The 12,642-nt window shown below is 45.0% G+C and overlaps 1 protein-coding gene across 4 annotated transcripts; it reads left to right on the top strand.

Moving 5' to 3' along the window:
• Positions 1–1,844: 1,844 nt before the first annotated feature.
• Positions 1,845–12,375, top strand: LOC112995350 (butyrophilin subfamily 3 member A2-like). 4 transcript variants are annotated; one of them, XM_064499601.1, is made up of 12 exons: positions 1,866–1,914; positions 2,006–2,060; positions 2,161–2,298; positions 4,738–4,836; positions 5,723–6,067; positions 7,362–7,637; positions 8,285–8,386; positions 9,029–9,088; positions 10,105–10,131; positions 10,513–10,533; positions 11,122–11,148; positions 11,451–12,375. In XM_064499601.1, the coding sequence occupies exons 4-12, from the start codon at positions 4,776–4,778 to the stop codon at positions 12,017–12,019; spliced, it is 1,488 nt and encodes a 495-aa protein (XP_064355671.1). In that variant the 5' UTR covers positions 1,866–1,914; positions 2,006–2,060; positions 2,161–2,298; positions 4,738–4,775; the 3' UTR covers positions 12,020–12,375. The 4 variants fall into 4 exon arrangements, with proteins under 4 accessions (XP_025976039.2, XP_064355671.1, XP_064355670.1 ...); XM_026120254.2 differs by lacking the exon at positions 2,006–2,060 and having other exon boundaries at positions 1,845–1,914; XM_064499600.1 differs by lacking the exon at positions 1,866–1,914 and having other exon boundaries at positions 1,921–2,060.
• The last annotated feature ends 267 nt before the right edge of the window (positions 12,376–12,642 follow it).

The following is a 12,642-nucleotide window of genomic DNA, read 5'->3' as shown; positions in this document are numbered from 1 at the left end:
ATTCATTAACTATGTCTTACAATATAAAGAACAGGAGGCAGTTGAATGTTAACATTGGTTAAAAGAAAATTGCAAGCATCATGTAGTGAAAATGCATACAAGACAGAATATTGCATTAGATAACAGGTTTGTCCGACTCATTATATCTTGTTTTATAATAGTTTTCAGCGTAGCAGGAGAACTTCGCATTATCATCCTTTCTTGCTTTAATGAAGCTGTTGCCTTCAACCTCTCCTTTTTTTCATGGTGCCACATCAGACAGCATACATGAATCAAAACAGGAATGCCTCCTTCTTTTCTCACCCCTTCTTCCTTCTCTCCTAGATGGAAGAAATTCAGTTTTATTTCTAGGGCACCTAGAAATACTTCTGGTACTGTATTTCAAGCTATGAGAAATGATTATCAGCCATGTCCAGGGACAATCTAATAGCCGTCTTCACCCTGAGAGAGAGTTCATTCCTCCAGTCTTGCTCTCAGACCAATAACTTTAACACCTTTCTAGACTGTATCACACACTTAAGTGTATGGATCCTGTAAGAAAAAAGAAAAAAAAAAAAAAAGGCTATTTCTTTATGTTGCCTCTGTCAACTCTGATTAAGCCTAGTCCTTTCTGTTTTTAGCAGTCTCCCTGTCTACACTGCAGGGCTCCTGTGAATGGCCCTCCCTACCTGCCTTCAAACTAGATGCTTTTTCTCAGTTCCCCATGCTCAAGAGCTTCAAAGTATGATCTCCCACTCCTTCCAAAGAGTTCAACTAGACAGCACAGCTTAGGACAAGGCAAAGAGACAACATACGAAAGTTATGCAGCAATATGCAAACATTCATTTATATATTGCTACCAGCTGGCAGACGTCATATTGACCACAATGTCTGTATTGAACAAACACTTCGAACAGTGCAGTAATGATACCTCTGAGTCACGGTTTTTATGGATTATGCTGAATGAAAACTAAGTTCTTCACTGTACATTCATGGGAAATGCACATCCTCTCCACTGCTTCAGCATCTGTTACGTAGTACAAACACAATAACAACCCACGGTATTTCATTGCCATTGCAGCTTGCACTGTGTGGTTCCACGTCCTTACCTACTGCTCACTAATTATGTCTCAGGCAACTACATCAGCACTTAACCACAACATTACAGAAGACTCTCTTGCATTGCAGGAACACTTAATTTCTCCCTCAGAGTTTTCCCCTGTTTATCTTATCTTTCTCCAGTTCTGGATTCTGGATGCAATTCTTTGCAGTTTTTCTGAATGCTCCCAACATCCCTTGGAGGCCACAAGACTCTGTGGGACAATTCTCTTCACCCCAAAGCCACATCTCCCCCTGTCCGTAGCAGCCGTGTTTTTATGAGCATCACATGGAGACTTACTTCCAGATCACAAACCATGAGGTCAAATACCTTCAGGCCTCACATCAAGCCCTGCTTGAGCTCACTGGGGACAACTCAGTGCAGTGAAGCCTTCCTGTGAGACCTACGTTTTCACACCTGCCAGTTAGAAAGTTTTAACTCATAACAGACGTATTTTCTTGGCATGGTGCAGCACTGGGTTTTCCAACAGCATGTCTCACAGTGCCACGCCACAGATACCGAGGCATGAGCTCTGCCTTCGTGATCACACTCAGCCACCAAAAAGATGACATTTTGCAAAAGGAATATGACTCCTTTTCAATGCTATTTTCTCTAAATAGGGTCTGTCCAAGTCTCAAGGACCATGTGCTTGTTATTCCCAATGTAATCTTAGAACAAAACATTGGCTTTATGGTGAGCAATATGTGATCTTCAGGCAGAGCTACGGCCAAAGTTAATCTTTAATGTATTATCTTTTGTTTCAGTTCCACTGTCCAGAGTTCAACCCCTTTGCTCCATATAGTTAAGCTGTGAGGATATTCCTTTCCCAGCAACAGGTAAAATCCAATTTAACTCTAGAATAAGATTTGCTTTTGCTGCTAAGGAATGGACATTCAACAGGTCATGTTGTTGTTTTCAATCTCTCAGATGACCATCCAAGGACCTAACAACACTCTTTCATAATCCATCGCGCATATAGAAGGCAAGACATGATCTTCAGGCAAAGAAGTGACTTTCAGGCAGAGAAAAGCAGAACTGAAACTTCAGTACCTGATTCTTACTTTCATTTTCCTTCTCTACAGTTAGGTGCTTCTCTTCTGAAGCTGTGGGATGTATAACCCTTTGCCATCTTTCATGATTCAAATCCTAAGTTTAGTTTCTCTGGCACAGAGGAAAAATGGCTATCGCATAGCATTATTCACCTTCCTTCACCAAAGCAGGTAAGAATCACTCTTTGAATTTTTTCGCTTCCACACAAGCAGGAGATCCAGTGCTGCTGTAGGGGTGGAGGGGAACTACTCTGTTTCTTTCATCCAAGACCTGCCCACAGGTGCCAGCAGGTTCCCACATCTCCTCAGGTGTAGTCAGCAAAGAATGGTGGGTGTCACTAACTTGCCTCTTTCTGGTAGGTTCACAGAGAAAAATAAATGGGACAGAGATGATGGTCCTGTGAGGGACAACTGGACAACCAGCCAGCTGGGCCAGTCTTTTTTTCACCAAGTATTTCTGTTGTCTTCACTACCATGATGTAAACTCAAGATTAGATGATAATAATCATCCCACCCAATAAATTAGCTGTATCTGCAGAAATGTGAATGAAATTAAAAATTCCTAATTTAAAAAAAAATCAAAAATTTAAAAAATTCCTTGTTAGTACTTTGAATAATTGAGGTTGTTACCTTAGATGCAGCAAACGTCAGGTCTTCCTGAAATTGTCTCAGTTTACCTGTTAACTTGTTTACATTAAAATTTTAGGACACTCAACAATGTATATGGATTTCATGTATGTTGCTATGTCAATGTTAACTCAACTTCGTTGTCTACCTTTCTGTTATAGCAATGATTATTTGTCTTAGCTGACATATGTCACAGCAAGTCTGTTTAGCAGTACATATAGTGCCAGGGGTATAAGAGAAGCAATGGCTTTCTTTTGTAATGGCATATTTTCACTCCTTTTTTCTTTGAAAAGCACAGCCTTTGTCTCTTTCAGATCAATTACTGACCAATTTTCAGTAAGCACTGTTTTTAACATATCTATTTAATTCTTTGGGAATGTGTTTATGATCTCTGAAGTTTTAATTCCATAAATGATATGACTTGGTGGCTATTGGGGTTTCTTTTAGTCCCTCCTTAGATGACAAGAAATTTTAAAAGAAATAGACATAACAAAACCATCTCATTCTGCGGCAGAAATATCAGTGTTGCTAAACAAAGTGTGAGGTGGATCCATGTTCTGACTGAAACTCACGTGTCCCAATATGGACAAGTATAGTGCTTCTGCACATGTCTGACCTTGCTCTCTACACTTTGATTTGCACTTTCTGTGCAACCACACCAGCACAATTCATCTCAGCCTTGGGTAGAAGTTGAAAATAGGGTGGGTGGATGGAACTTCCCTAAACTTAAAATGGGCCTAGGAGACTCATTCTGCAGTGAACACATCTAGGAGAGAGGATTCATTTGTCTAAACACAGGTATCTTGAGATGTTTTTGGCATTTCCAAGCCTCCAGCTGCTGATACAGATGGGAGTGTGCAGTTAAATTTGCAGTTAAATTGAGAATTTGCAGTTAAACTGAGAATTTGCAGTTAAAAACGGATGAGTTGAATCCTTCCCCAGGTACTCCACTTGTGCTTACCCAGCTGGCCAAACAGAGCAACTGCCTTTCCCAATACAAGAATTGATGAAGCATGAGATTGACCTTTTCACTTGAGGCACATACGTGCCTGTTCTGGCAGCATCTATTTTAGTCACATCAGATGTAAGTGTGAGGCCTGTCAACTGCCTGCTCTGGGATGCAGTGATCTATCCAGACATTGCAGTGCAGGGAAATAAACATCTGCTGAGAAGCCATCAGAATGCCCGATCTTCCTTGCTGCTTGCTAAACACAGAATATTGAATGCTAATAAAGTAATAAAGATACTACAGTGAAGGTGCTGCTATGGGAACTGAGATAGGGACAACCAGCATTATAACAGAGATGTCAAAGTCCACAAACAGCAAAGAGGGCCAGAAACAGGGAAAGGTGTGTTCTTTAGTGTAGTGCACCAAAGTCATCCCTGATGCAGCTCCCTACGTTATATTGGGTTTTCATCAGAGCTGAATTTGGTCAGCTGCATCAGTTACTTGCACTAAATCTTGAGTGAAGCCGAAAGGGGAGGCTGTTTCCACATCCTGCAGTGTGACTGCTTTCAGGGAGTGGTGTCAGTGAGATAGCAAACAGTATGGCTTCCCCTTCCTCCAAGCCCAGGCAGGGCAGTGGGTAAAAGAGTCTCTTCCTCCTTTCCTTCCCCATCTCAGGACACTGACAGAGAGACTCATGTAACCCAGACCAGAGCTTTTAGTGTGTTAATTAAGATGGCCATCTAATTTTGCAGCAAGCAGTGGGGGTTGGATTACGTTTTTCTCTCTTGCATACCCTGTCATGAATCCCTGGAAACATGTTAGACTGAGGAAAATTCTCAGAAAATGCAATGTTAATTGAAATCTCTGGAATGGCACAAGGTTTCCTGGCTAATTCTTGATGTCTAAACTCAACTGTTTAACTGATTTGTGACTTCTGAACGTGCAATCCATGGTGAGTGCAATTTGAGAGATACTGGGTGCATTTAGGACAGGATTTCCCATCTGTGTGTATTTCCCTTCTCTGTGCATTTCAGGTCAGCTGCATGAACATCCTACATGTGCAACTGTAGACATGGAGAAGAGCAAATGGTTCGTCATCATTGTGGCACTCCTTACAGACAACGCTGTCTCAGGTAACACTTTTATCTGCTATTCTTTGCAGTCCTGATGGATTAAAGTCTGCAGGTGATCAGAAGTGCTCGCTCTGAGGGTCATGATCTCCTGACAGGACCTCATTTCAACTTCAGAAGAAGCAGAGCTGTCCTACCAGTGTGCTGCTGGGGAACCCATGCCCTTCCAGCCCGAACTCATGCCCTTTGGGGGAGATAGGGGAGCCCCAACCCAACCCAGCTTTGCCGCATCTACTCCTCTTCCAGCATAAATAGCATTTCCCCTTCTGCATAGGCAGTTTGCGTTGGCACAGCTCCCCTCATTGCTGGTGACATAAGGCTGGAATGGGTCCAGGCAGGCTGGATAGCTCAAGAAAATGTTTCTATACATTCTTCTATGCGTTTTTTTCTTATTCCTCGAAACAAACATGTTTTAAAATCCAGGATTTTATCAATCAGCTTAGTTTCTCCCTGTCCTTCTCCACTTTAGCCTTTCCTTTTCCCCACCATTCCCATTTTGCCACAGAGAAAAGCACAGAGGGAGAAAATACATGAATGCTCAAAAACAAAATCCTCTTTTAAAAAAGTAAAAAAAAAGGAAGCATTTTAACCATTTTCATTGAACCATTAAAAATGCTTTCCTTAGTTTTTCCCAAATGGACAAGTTCCCAAAAACATCTTGTGGGCTTATGTTCATTGTTTGGCACATTTTGTTTGTGATCTATTGTCTCTTGGCCTGAATGTGCATTAACAGAAGAGACCAAAATCATTAGTGAAAATAATGACCTTTGATTGCTCCTCTCTCTCTGGGTCAGGGGATTGATATCTGTCCCAGCCTTCTGTGTCCATCACACTGGTATGTATTCTGATTGATTTCAGCCAGATACTGACCCAATTTTTGTTCTTACAGCAAATTTTGACGTCACCTCTCCCCAGAGCATAACAGGGCTTGTTGGCCAGGACATAGTCTTTCCCTGCCAAATCTCTTCCACAAAGCCGCTGGACAGTATTGAAGTGCAGTGGAAGAAAATCACAGCGGGACAAATAGAGAATGTCCACCTATACAAACAACAGAGTGGTGACACGCCAGGGCCAAATTATCGTGGGCGAACTGCATTGCCAAAGGATGGATTTGCCGCTGGGAAAGTGCCTCTAATACTGAAGAGAGTCAAACCAGAAGATGAGGGAACATATAGCTGTATCGTGAAGTCCAGGGACTGGAGTGCTGATGCAACCACCTTGCTCAGCATTGCAGGTTGGAGATTTCATGGGCTGAGTGGGGAATGTGAAAGGGTCTTTACAGAAGGAAAAAAGCTATCCAAAAGTCCACTGCCCCCAGCTGACTGTCCTTCATGTGACCCAACATGTCACCTCCCCAATCACATGACCCAGTGGGTCAAATGGCACTTGCCTTTTGATCTGATGTGACACTTTAATTCTAACTCAGAGTTAACAGAGAAGGCCTTAAGAGGCTGAGAAGAATTGCACCCATGTGCCTCTCTCCAGGAGCAAAGCAGGGGCACCAGTGAGCAGACAGATACGTGCCTGTGCCCTGCAAGAACTAGTCCATGAAGTTGGCCAGCCACATAAGGGTCATGGTAGCCCTTGCTGTTCTGGGCAAGGAAGGAGCTCTTAACCCTCAGAACAGCTTCCCTGAGTCTTTAGGGAAAGACAGGGCCTAGATTTAGGCATGTATGAAGAGAAGTAGCTGCATTGAATGGTGCAACAGAGTGGGCAGGAATAGCTCGCTAAGGATGCCAAGAGACTGGGCTGAGTTCCTGTGCTAAAGGATGCTCCTCAGGCATCATCTGTGTACATGTATCTGTAATGTCAGGTGAAGCTAGTCAACCTGGATTCATTCTCCAGTCAAGGGATGGAGATCAGCATCTCCGGAGGGGATTAAACAACCTTTCAGGAGGACAGATGAAGAGCTCCCAGCTGGTGCCCTTTTCCCCCTATTGACCAGGAGAGGTGCCTGGGAAATCCAGCTCAGACTTAGGGGTCTAATTTAGAAATGTGTGTGGTACATTCCACAATGCCACACTGCAGATGTTTTGCTGCAATTACTATGAGGTGTCGATCTATGGGGAGGTGCCAGGAACAAAGGAGAGCACACTTTGCTGTACCACTCCCTGCTCCATACGTCCTTTAATGTGGACCAGGGACCTACTGACTCTGTAGAGGCAAGACTAAAACTGTGATGTAAAGACACATATCTTCTCCCTGCCTCCTCCAAGCACACAGAGGGAAGCTGAGAGGCATGCCCATTCCACAGCATGGTGGAGGGTTTTGTGGGTTGGGGTTTTGTTTTGTTTTTTGTTTTTTTTTGTTTTTTGTTTTTTTTTGAGCCAGACAGAAATCAGTATATATGTTAGATATGATCTGAGTGAGATCCCAGAAAGAATAGTTGAAGGCCTGGGTCACGTACTGGCAGACATTGGCAGGAAATTGGACCAAACTCTGTATTAAACAATAGAGTTGGGAATCCAAGACAGATCTGTTTTCATGGAAACACATTCCTCCCGCTAACAAACTCTTTTGCATTTAAGCTAACGGCAAAATATCCCTCGAAATATTGGGTCCTGAAGGGCAAGGGGTCAAGCTGGCCTGCAGATCACATGGATGGTTCCCCAAACCTGTCGTCCAGTGGGTTACTCGGAATGAGCAGAACCTTTCTTCTGACACTGCAATACACAAGGACAGTGAGCAACTCTTCAATGTGCTGAGTCAAATCACAGTTACAGGAGAGAAAATGGGGGAAGTCACCTGTCAAATCCTGAACACCTTGGTGCAGACGAAAGAGGAGACTAGCATCCGTCTCTCAAGTGAGTCATTTATGCCTTGCAGTCATCCTGAGAAGTCTTTGCTGTGGCCACTGGACACTTCCAATCTTTGCAATCCAGAAGATAATTGTCTGCTGATTCTGGGGTAGAATTCGCTTCTCTCTCTCTTTCCCTCCAAAAGCTGAGATTTTAATTGAGTTTGTCAACTCAGCTCTGTCTGTAATTCCTGGAGATGGACAGAAACAATCCTGGAGTGAATCTTCCCACCAGTATCAGACACCTCTCTTACTAGGGACGATCCTCCCATGGAGCTGTCTGAGCATGAACCTTGTCCCTGATATATTTGCCAAAAACAAAGACCTCAGTTCCAGATTTATGCAGTTTTCTGATGGGTACAAACGTGATACCTTCCATGTGTGCACAGCCCAGATGGGACTGGATCCCACATCCTCTGTCCCTCATTTCACTCATTTTCAATGGGGCAGGGAAGGGGGGATGTAGGGATCAGAGCCAGACTTTTTGACAGCAGGGATTCAGGGCTGAATGACACAAGGAGCGATAACCAACAAACTCTTTCCTGCAGTCCTTTTCATCTCCCATGCTCTATATCCCTCTGTGCTGCCATGCTCCTAAATATATAGGAAAGATTGCATATTACCAGGTGACACTCAGATATTTTGTTTTCAAAGGTGCTGCTTTTCCACGAACATCTCCCTGGTTGTCTGCCTTCTGGATATTATTTACCTTATTTCTCCTCTTAGTTGCTGCCAGTGCTTTTATGGTCTTTAAAGGTAAGGGGACTTTGTTATCTGCCTCACAAAAACCTACCCTTGAAGGGAAAAGATTCACTGAACTGTGGGGGTGGACACATCCACACAGGGTGGGAAGATCAGCTGGTGGTGTGGTGACATCACCAAGACTGTACAACACGACCCCTGTCTCAGGCACCACAGCCTGAACACGTCACCCTAGAGACTTCAGATCAGCCAGGGTTCAAAGTGGGAAATGGAGATTGCTGGCATGAAAAGGCAAACTTTAAATGAAATTGAGATCTCTCTCTCTCTCTCTCTCTCTCTCTCTCTAAAAAGATGTGTCCAATATCCCTTACACCTCTCAGTAATTAAAACAGAATCTTTAAATAATGATCAATGATTCAACATGACCAACAATAGAGTGGTGGCACGTGGACAAAGAGCTCATCCTGTTCACACAATGCAACATGGGTCTGTTCAATACCAGTTCTTCCTTTCTGCTTCCCTACCCCCAGCATGTGGTGGTCATAAGCTCTTTTCAGCCACTCAAGTTTCTAAAACATGCTCTAACAGATTCCCATTTTTTTTGCCATATAATCCAAATATGTTCATCAGTATCTCCTTCCTGGTACTTTCAGAGTGCTTCAGTACTCACTTCACTTTATTATTTGAACATTACAGCAAGACAGAGGACTTCTAAGGAAAAAGCTGAAGAAGAAAAAGAGAAGTTAAAGACACAAGGTAAGGCAGATCTCTTTCTCCAAATAGCTGGCTTTGATGGCCACTCACAGATCCCTTTCCACCTTCAGCCTCCTTCAGTATCTCCTTTCACTTGCAAAGGAAATCTAGGCTGCTCATCCTCTGAGCTCAACTGGAGAGTTTTTAAAGATGTGAAAAAAGACTCACTCCTAAGAAGCCATTTGGCTCACTAACATGCAGCAAAGCAAGCAGTGCCAGTTCCTCCCACTGGAGATTTCCCTGCAAAGTGGCTTCCCTTCCTGTCCCTCCAAGACAGCCTTGAGTCTGTGCATCCCAAAAGCTCCCCTCAGCAATGAGTCTGCTGCACACACTTTTTCTCTCCCAGATCCCCTCTGCTCTCATCCCTTCCTCTATTACATTTAACAGGAGCCTGACCCTCTGGAGAAGGAGGCAGAGGGGTGGGTATGAGATCGAAACATGCTGTGAGCTTTTGACACAGCAGAGATGGCAACTGGGCTCTTCTCCCTTCCTTCACATAATTTCAGTCTCATGTCAGCACAGTCACTGCTGCCATATGGGGCGATCAAATGGCAGAAATCCCAAGATGAGGCCTGGCTTTTCCTATGTGCATGTTAACCACTGCCTCTCACTGGCTAGATTACAGTTATTCTGAGCGTTGAAGAGTGAAACCACAGAGTTCAGCTTTTTTTCCAAGCAGGACAGGGTAACCCTTCAGCATGGAGCCATCTGCAAGATATTAGATCACACAATGGAAATTGGATATGAGGTGGCTGCAGCTCAAAACTGGCTGAGGACTTTTGCTAGAGTTTTGAAATCATTCTGTGACCAAAATCTTCTGCTCTCCATTAGCCATCAACAGCACTCATGTTGCATGAATGTGGGGGGCACAGGGTGATCTGGCTCAATCAGGGTACCATCTGCTTTCCTTTTCTGCCCTGACACATTGCTACACAGATCTGAGACAGGGAGATCTGAAATTCCTTCTTCAAGTCCTCAACATGGAAAACAGAAGTGTTTTTCTCCTCTTTCTGTTGCAGCCTTTCAGGAGCTGCAGGATCAGTGTGGTAAGTCACCATCTGCAGTACAAAAGGAAAGGGTGTTGCCATTGCTGAAGTCAGGGGGGGAAGAAAAAAAACCCACAACCCTCTCTTGTTTGGTCCCGAGTGTGCCATTGGACAAAGTTTGGCGGTATTTGTCAAGTTACTATGACATGGATGAGAAAATCTTTTTTTTTTCTCTTCTGTCCCCCTTCTCCTTGCCTCCCATGTGATTTCCCAATTAGAAAGGATAGCCAGTGCCAGTATGAGATGCCTTCCTGTGCAGAGACAGAGGTGGCAAATCCTGAACAGTGTTTGAGATTCCCCCCCCACCCCTTACAGCAAACCAAAGAGAACTCTGCTTGCTGAACAAACAGCAGCCCATAACACTCAGTGTTTCTGTTTCAGATGCACTAAGAAGAGAACTAGGTGAGTCAAAGCATCTTCCATTCCTCTGCCTCTTCAAAAGTCAGTCTTGCTCCAACTGGGAGCACCATGGCCCCTCGATGCCACAGTCTTAGCAAAGCATAGTCCAAAAACAAACTTCTTCCCCATCTCCCTGAGGAGCTTGAGCAAGTTGTGCGGGGGGAGAGATCAGTGACTCAAGATGGGAAGGAACCCCATCATCTGCAGACTCCAGCTGCTAATTACATGGAGGAACAAAGAATGCTTTGGGGCATATAATGGACTCCCTGAAGGCTAGACTACCTCATATTCCAATGTGGGGAGGCATTGCTCAGTTCTAAATACCATCAAGGAACTCCTTTGTACCACACCACAGTTCTGCCTGCAAGGCAGGCACCAGCCCTGCCACATGCACACATTCACACATGATCACATTCCTACCTTCCTGACTGATCCCAGGAGAGGCAGTTTCTGTTTTGCTTGTGGGACAACATCACTCAGGAGTAGAGAGGCACTTCTCCAGCAATAAGGAAGGAAACTGGATCCAGCATGGGTGTTCTTGCCTTTCAGCACAGGACTTTTGATTTTGATTGTGTTTTCCTTTTTTAACAGAGTTCAGAAATGCTCGAAGCTACATGGGTAAGTTTGTGGCTGTGGAATCAGACAGCAAGGTAGGAAGCTAAGGGAAACTTCCATAGAGCAGCAGGGTATGAACCAGGGCTGTGTGCCTCTTTGAAAACTTGGGGGAGACTATCAGTGCCTGCCTACTAGGCCAGTGGCATGACAGTCAGGCTAGAAGCCACATCTGGACTCTAGCCTGACCTTGGAGTGGAAGCTGCCTTGCCTATCCTTTATCTAAATGCCTCCTGTTCCCTCTTCTAAACCGAATCTCTGTCCCTTGGCCCATCTGTAACTGGTGGTTCCTCCTGCTCTCTCCCCAGTGCCCATCACCTTGGATACAGTGTGGAAACACCCTGAACTCACTGTTTCCTCTGACCAGAGAACGGTCCAGCACAAGTCTTCAGCCCAGGAGCCAGCTGTTGAGCATCAGCTCCCCATCGTGCTGGCAAAGGAGGGCTTTGACTCTGGGCGGTGGTACTGGGAGGTGCGGTTGTGTGATGGGCTGGACTGGGAGGTGGGAGTGCTGACAGAGGCCATGAGGATGAACCTGAAAGGCGGAAGCTGGCAAGACCTCCCTAAGCACGGCGTCTGGTCACTGAAGAGGGTAAAGGGGGATTTTTGGCCTGAAGAGGCCAATGCTGTGATACAGGCAAGAACTGAAAAACCAGCAATGGTTGGGGTGGACCTGGACCTTTCACAGAGCACACTCTCCTTTTATGACGTTGCAGTTGCAGCCCCTATCTTGAAAATTCCCATTGAAGGGTCAACAAGGTTGTATCCATTCCTAAGGCCAGGCCTCGGTGAGGCAGGAGAGAATGGGAAACCCCTCAGCATCAACAACAACACAGACTGGGATTGCCCGCAAACATTTAAGAAAACTATGAGATAGGCAAAAGCCAGCTGAGCTGTAGTAAATCCTCCAGTCACCATGGAGAGGGAGAAGAGAGAGTGCAAGAGAGCAGCCAGAGCAGGACAGTGTTGGCTCCAATCTGTTGGCGCCAATCAAACTCTGGTGGTGAGAGTCAGGCAGGCTTGGACTGAGGGATTCAGGAGGGCCGCAAGGTAGAGCTGTGCATGACCTCTGCAGTGCAATGCCCCCCTTGCCTCCAGAGAAGAGCCATCAGGAGCCATCAACCTGGACAAAGGACACTCACAGCCTCTGCAGCTACCCATCTTCCCATTTTCACTGTTCCCTGGTGTTTGTACTCCATGTCTCTCTTCATTAAATGGGAAGTGAAATATGAAGACAGTTTGTCCTGTGGTGCTGGCAGTTCTAGTGCTGTGCACACTTATTAAGGGGGAGCCAAAACCTGTTCCTGCTCAGATTGCATCAGACACCCACATTTCAAAGTTCCTGTGAAACGCAATTGCAGCTGTGTAGGCCTCCCCATGCTCTTTGCAGCTATTTAGCTGCTGCCTTTTGGTGTGTTAGGCATCCCTATAAGAAAGCTTAGTGCCCCAGAAGTGTGGTGCTTCCATGAGGTGCTTCCTTGGTGCTCTTGGTGCTTGCTT

Source organism: Dromaius novaehollandiae, chromosome 31 (assembly GCF_036370855.1).
Source record: "Dromaius novaehollandiae isolate bDroNov1 chromosome 31, bDroNov1.hap1, whole genome shotgun sequence".
Taxonomy (NCBI): Eukaryota; Metazoa; Chordata; class Aves; order Casuariiformes; family Dromaiidae; genus Dromaius; species Dromaius novaehollandiae.
This window is presented reverse-complemented; position numbering and strand designations above follow the sequence as displayed.